Source organism: Stomoxys calcitrans, chromosome 3 (genome assembly GCF_963082655.1).
Source record: "Stomoxys calcitrans chromosome 3, idStoCalc2.1, whole genome shotgun sequence".
Taxonomy (NCBI): Eukaryota; Metazoa; Arthropoda; class Insecta; order Diptera; family Muscidae; genus Stomoxys; species Stomoxys calcitrans.
Window position 1 is genome coordinate 13,634,297 of NC_081554.1, and position 7,171 is coordinate 13,641,467.

Sequence of the window (7,171 nt, forward strand, 5' to 3'; positions counted from 1 at the left end):
AAAAAATTTAAGCCTAATCACGCTCCTGCAGAGCGAGTGGGCTATCTACGGATTCAGGCCCCATTTCGTGCCTACGGCTTGTCTACAAAATGCCCAACATCTGAGAGCATTTTTAGTACGCTCCTGATTATGACACTTCTAATTCAGTTTCCTTTTCAAGATCACTCCTAAGTATTTGACCTTAGGAATGACCTTAAATTTAGTCTAACAAATAATTCAGGGTTATATAGCCCCTATTCCAGGAAATCAATTTCGATTCAAGATTTGAACATCAAATTCAGATTCAAGCACGATGTTGGGAAGTCCACGTTGGAACCTTTCCGATCTATGGACCCACAAACCCAACGCTTATTGTTTGTAGATGTCGTATTTCCTCAATCTGAACGGTAATCGAAATACTGGTAGTCTAAATACTGGTAGTCTAAATACTGGTAGTCTACATACCGGTAGTCTAAATACTGGTTGTCTAAATACTGGTAGTCTAAATACTGGAAGTCTAAATACTGGTAGTCTAAATACTGGTAGTCTAAATACTGGTAGTCTAAATACTGGTAGTCTAAATACTGATAGTGTAAATACTAGTAGTCTAAATACTGGTAGTCTACAATAGATCTGATAATCAAGGCACTGGTAGCCGAAATACAGGTAGTGTAAATACTGGTAGTCTAAATACTGGTAGTCTAATTACTTGTACCCTTAACACTAGTGATCTAAATACTGGTAGTGCTAATACTGGTAGTCTAAATACTGGTAGTCTAACTGTTGGTAGTCTAATTACTGGTAGACTTAATACTAGTAGTCTAGATACTGATAGTCTAGGTACTGGTAGACCAAATACTGGTAGTATAAATACTTGTAGTCCAAATACTGGTAGTCTAAATACTGGTAGTCTAAATACTGGTAGTCTAATTACTTGTACCCTTAACACTAGTGATCTAAATACTGGTAGTGCTAATACTGGTAGTCTAAATACTGGTAGTCTAACTGTTGGTAGTCTAATTACTGGTAGACTTAATACTAGTAGTCTAGATACTGATAGTCTAGGTACTGGTAGACCAAATACTGGTAGTGTAAATACTTGTAGTCCAAATACTGGTAGTCTAAATACTGGTAGTCTAAATTCTAATAGTCCTAATACTGGTAGTCCAAATACTGGTAGTCTAAATACTGGTAGTCTAAATTCTAATAGTCCTAATACTGGTAGTCCAAATACTGGTAGTCTAAATGCTGGTAATCTTAGTACTGGCAGTCCTAATACTGGTAGTCTTAATTCTGGTAGTCTAAATACTGATAGTGAAAATACTAGTAGTCTAAATACTGGTAGTCTAAATACTGGTAGTCTAAATACTGGTAGTCTAAATACTGGTAGTCTAAATACTGGTAGTCTAAATACTGATAGTGTAAATACTAGTAGTCTAAATACTGGTAGTCTACAATAGATCTGATAATCAAGGCACTGGTAGCCGAAATACAGGTAGTGTAAATACTGGTAGTCTAATTACTTGTACCCTTAACACTAGTGATCTAAATACTGGTAGTGCTAATACTGGTAGTCTAAATACTGGTAGTCTAACTGTTGGTAGTCTAATTACTGGTAGACTTAATACTAGTAGTCTAGATACTGATAGTCTAGGTACTGGTAGACCAAATACTGGTAGTGTAAATACTTGTAGTCCAAATACTGGTAGTCTAAATACTGGTAGTCTAAATACTGGTAGTCTAAATACTGGTAGTCTAATTACTTGTACCCTTAACACTAGTGATCTAAATACTGGTAGTGCTAATACTGGTAGTCTAAATACTGGTAGTCTAACTGTTGGTAGTCTAATTACTGGTAGACTTAATACTAGTAGTCTAGATACTGATAGTCTAGGTACTGGTAGACCAAATACTGGTAGTGTAAATACTTGTAGTCCAAATACTGGTAGTCTAAATACTGGTAGTCTAAATTCTAATAGTCCTAATACTGGTAGTCCAAATACTGGTAGTCTAAATACTGGTAGTCTAAATTCTAATAGTCCTAATACTGATAGTCCAAATACTGGTAGTCTAAATGCTGGTAATCTTAGTACTGGCAGTCCTAATACTGGTAGTCTTAATTCTGGTAGTCTAAATACTGATAGTGAAAATACTAGTAGTCTAAATACTGGTAGTCTAAATACTGATTGTCTAAATACTGGTGGTCTAAATACTGGTAGACTAAATACTGAGTCTAAATGCTGCTAGTCTAAGTACTGATACTGAAAATACTGGTTGTCTATATACTGGTATACTAAAAACTGGTAGTCTTAATACTGGTAGTATAAATACCTGTAGTCAAAATACTGGTAGTCCAAAAACTGGTAGTCCAAAAACTGGTAGTCAAAATACTGGTAGTATAAATTCTGGCAGTTGTGATACTAGTAGTCTAAATACTCGTAGTCTTAATGCTGGTAGTCTCAATACTGGTAGTCGAAATACTGATAGTTTAAATACTGGTAGTCTAAATACTGGTGGTCTAAATACTGACCGTTGAAATTCTAGTAGTCTAAATACTGGTAGTCTCAATACTGGTAGTCTCAATATTGGTAGTCGAAATACTGATAGTCTAAATACTGGTAATCCAAATACTGGTAGTCTTAACACTGGAAGTGTAAATACTGGTAGTCTCAATACAGGTAGTCTTAACACTGGTAGTCTAAATACTGATAGTATAAATACTGGTAGTCTAAATACTGGTAGTCTAAATACTGGTAGTCTAAATACTGGTAATCAAAATACTGGTAGTTTAAATACTGGTAGTCTAAATATTGGTAGTCTAAATACTGGTAGTATAAATACTGGTAGTATAAATACTGGTAGTCTAAATACCGGTTCCGGTTCTCTTAATGCATTTTACACCACTTTTTAGAGAACCGTTTCCACCGATCTTCTTTTGAGGCATGTATGTTTTACTGTTTCTGTTTCTCCGCTGATCTTTTGTCATGTTGTGGCTTTTGCCCCGAAATAAGGACAAAAGCCACTCTGACATCTCTCCTCAGTACTTTGATCTCTCCCTCGGTATGTAAGGCCATGTCAAGCTCGTTCCATATGAACCATGGCAGAGAAATCGGAAATAGTACCGAGAAGATTCCATGCGTTTAGCACATTCTTTTTTATGTTTGCCGACTGTGTCCTCAATTAGATATCTGATCTAATCAAACATCGGATGAGATCTTTAGCCAGGTAAGCATAGTTTTTTTCAACAATAACTGCCCTTAAATTCATGCATTTGGTGGTTTCGTCTATAAAATGCAGATTCTGTAATTCAGAATAGGAAACTCATTTTACTTCTGGCAACCAATTCCTATTTTCGTTCTGGAAGCAGCCTTTATCCAAAAGCTAATTTGGTTTGGACTGGATATTACTATTTTCTTATTTTCTTATAGAATCTCTTAGATTCGGATACCAGTTTCATCCCTGGCCTATAATAAGATAAGAAAATATTATCATTTCAATAACTTTGGTCTAGAAATACCAAACCAAATTTTTTTTTTATTACGGAAACAGTTAGGTGTAATTTTTTGTCCAACAACCATAATAAGCACTGGCCCAGTTTTAAGAATCCAAATTCCCACATTCCTAGCCTAACGGTTCAATTAATCGTCTTAATGACATAGTGTCTCTTAAAAGAGGATCATTTAGCCGAAGACAAGTTCTCACACTTCAAAAAATATGACAACAAGTCAATGCCCATTTTCCAAACAACGATTCCTATTGCTTCCCCTTTTACATAGTCAGTGGCACTTAATCACCTTCAAAGGCCTACAAAGGATTAACGCACTGCGCGTATTGCCGCCTTTAATACCCCTAAGAGTGTGTGTGTGTGATGCTTCTTAGCAACTAATAAAATTTGTTTATAATAAATTAACATAAACAAATTCCATACAACTTGCAACAGCAACTTCTGTGACAGCCTCCAATGGGGCTAGAACGATTGAACTGCCACAGACAAACTGGGGTACATGTGCACCAGTATTCTTCATTAAAGAACTAAGCCAAAGAAAACCCAGCAAATTCGGTGTTTTAGAATCGTGACCAATACACACATTAGAATAGGTGCTAATTTATGTCATTTACCGCTCATTAAATCACTTTTTGTGGAAGGGGGCAGCAGAAAAGAACTGCGACAAGAGCCAGGGAATTCATTGCAAAAATTCATGGACGGACAATGTGGTTTTGGAGTCCTTCATAAAAGCCACCACTCAGAGAATGTTTCACTCACTCTGAGTAAGGCTGAGGCTTCTAGACAAGATAAGCTTAAGAAAAGTAACAACAACAATAACAACTTCAACTTAATGTGCTGACTTGTTGTTATTGTAGCTACTGCTACGAGAGCGGACAATATTGACAGCATCATGCCGCAACATTGTAATACATAATTTTTACTCCCAACACCATAGTCATATCGATCGATTTACAAATTTGATCCCATAAAAAAGGAAATTTGAAAGACTGAGTTACTTTAGTCATAATATTGGTGGTTAAATACTGGTAGTCTAAATAATGGTAGTCAAAATACTGGTAGTCAAAATGCTGGTAGTCTAAATACTGGTAGTCAAAATACTGGTCGTCAAAATACTGGTTGTGTAAATACTGGTAGTCTACATGCTGGTAGTCCAAATACTGGTAGTCTAAGTACTGGTTGTCTAAGTACTGGTTGTCCAAATACTGGTAATTTAAATACTTGTTTTCTAAATACTGGTTGTCTAAATACTGGTTGTGTAAACACTTGTAGTCTAAATACTGGTATTCTAAATACTGGTAGTCTACATGCTGGTTGTCTAAATACTGGTTGTGCAAACACTGGCAGTCTAAATACTGGTAGTTTACATTCTGGTAGTCCAAACACTGGCATTCTAAATACTAGTAGTTTAAATACTGGTAATTTAAATACTGGTAGTTTAAATACTGGTAGTCTAAATACTGGTAGTCTAAATACTGGTAGTCCAAATATCTAAATACTTGTTTTCTAAATACTGGTTGTCCACCTTCTGGTTGTCTAAATACTGGTTGTCCAAATACTGGTTGTTTACATGCTGTCAGTCCAGATAGTGGTGGTCTAAATACTGATAGTTTAAATATTAAAAGTCTAAATACTGGTGGTCTAAATACTGGCAGTCCAAATACTGGTAGTCTAAATACTGGTATTCGAAATACTGGTAGTCCAAATACCAGTATTATTTAGTAATCCAAATACTGGCATTCTAAATACTGGTATTCGAAATAATGGTAGTCTAAATACTGGTAGTCTAAATACTGATAGTCTAAAAACTGGTAGTCTAAATACTGAAAGTCTAAACACTGCTACTATAAATACTGCTACTCTAAATACTGGTAGTCTAAAAACTGGTATTCTAAATACTGGTGGTCTAAATACCTATAGTCTAAATACTGATAGTGCAAATACTGGTAGTCTAAATACTGGTAGTCTAAATACTGGTAGTCTTAATACTGGAAGTCTAAATACTGGTATTCTAAATACTGGTAGTCTAAATACTGGTAGTCTAAATACTGGTAGTCTTAATACTTGTTTTCTAAATACTGGTTGTCCACCTACTGGTTATCTAAATACTGGTTGTCCAAATACTAATAGTTTACATGCTGGTAGTCCAGATAGTTGTAGTGTAAATACTGGTAGTTTAAATATTAAAAGTCTAAAGACTGGTATTCGAAATACTGGTAGTCCAAATACCAGTATTAATTAGCAACCCAAATACTGGCATTCTAAATACTGGTATTCGAAATAATGGTAGTCTAAATACTGGTAGTTTAAATATTAAAATTCTAAACACTGATAGTCTAAAAGCTGGTAGTCTAAATACTGAAAGTCAAAATACTGGTAGTCAAAATACTGGTAGTCAAAATACTGGTAGTCTAAATAATGGTAGTCTACATGCTGGTAGTCCAAATACTGGTAGTCAAAGTACTGGTTGTCTAAATACTGGTTGTCCAAATACTGGTAGTCTAAATACTGGTAGTTTACATGCTGGTAGTCCAAACACCGGCAATCTAAATACTAGTAGTTTAAATAGTGGTAGTTTAAATACTGATAGTATAAATACTGGTAGTCTAAATACTGGTATTCTAAATACTTGTAGTCCAAATATTGGTAGTGTTAATACTTGTTTTCTAAATACTGGTTGTCCGCCTACTGGTTGTCTAAATACTGTTTGTCTAAATACTGGTTGTCTATATACCGGTTGTCCAAATACTGGTTGTTTACATGCTGGTAGTCCTGATAGTGGTGGTCTAAATACTGATAGTTTCAATATTAAAAGTCTAAATACTGGTAGTCTAAATACTGGCTGTCCAAATACTGGTAGTCTAAATACTCGTATTCGAAATATTGATAGTCCAAATACCAGTATTATTTAGTAATCCAAATACTGGTATTCGAAATAATGGTAGTCTAAATACCGGTAGAGTAAATACTGGTATTCTTAATACTGGTAGTCTAAATACTGGTAGTCTAAATACTGGTAGTCTAAATACTAGTAGTCTACATACTGGTAGTCTGAATACTGGTAGTCTAAAAACTGGTATTCTAAATACTGGTAGTCTATATACTGATAGTTCAAATACTAACCAAAATTTGTCCCATTCAAACCTTGTTTAGATATCCTCATGTGTTGTTCGTCATAATATAATGGCCACGTACTGTACTCTCCACAGTCTCTCCGAATCTTTGCTTTTCTGCATATTGACATTGGAATGACTTTTTTGCCCGTTCGTCCATTGGAGTCTTTACTAAGGCTTTGGAGCCTTGGACTTTAGCTGGATTTGCTGTCGATGGTTTACAACTAATTAAAATGAAATATTTTGGATACGCAGTCAACATGCATTTAAAATGACAACACATTTAAAAAAGCAACAACAACGAGAACAACAACAAGATGAAGAGGAACCCAAGCAAAAGAATTTCTTCCATGTATGGGTGATAAAGTCGCCAAAACACACACACACACGCACACACAAAGAGGCTCATTGGGGGCCTTATGGCTGGTTGGTTGACTGGTTACGCATGCCCAGTTAATAGCTTATTGAAAAACTTTGACTTTAATGGTGTTGGTGGATATGTGTTGTTGTTGTTTTGGTTGTTGGATCACTCCACTACCGTATACAAATGAAATACATGCTATTAGCAACTAAT

General features: G+C 35.3%; 1 protein-coding gene across 1 annotated transcript; it reads left to right on the plus strand.

Moving 5' to 3' along the window:
• The first annotated feature begins 361 nt into the window (after window positions 1–361).
• LOC131995998 (uncharacterized PPE family protein PPE54-like) lies at window positions 362–6,396 on the plus strand. Its single transcript, XM_059365402.1, has 7 exons — window positions 362–596; window positions 646–1,425; window positions 1,475–2,194; window positions 3,920–4,052; window positions 4,517–4,962; window positions 5,197–5,655; window positions 5,705–6,396. Exons 1-7 carry the CDS (start codon window positions 362–364, stop codon window positions 6,394–6,396), a joined length of 3,465 nt encoding a protein of 1,154 aa, XP_059221385.1.
• Window positions 6,397–7,171: the final 775 nt, after the last annotated feature.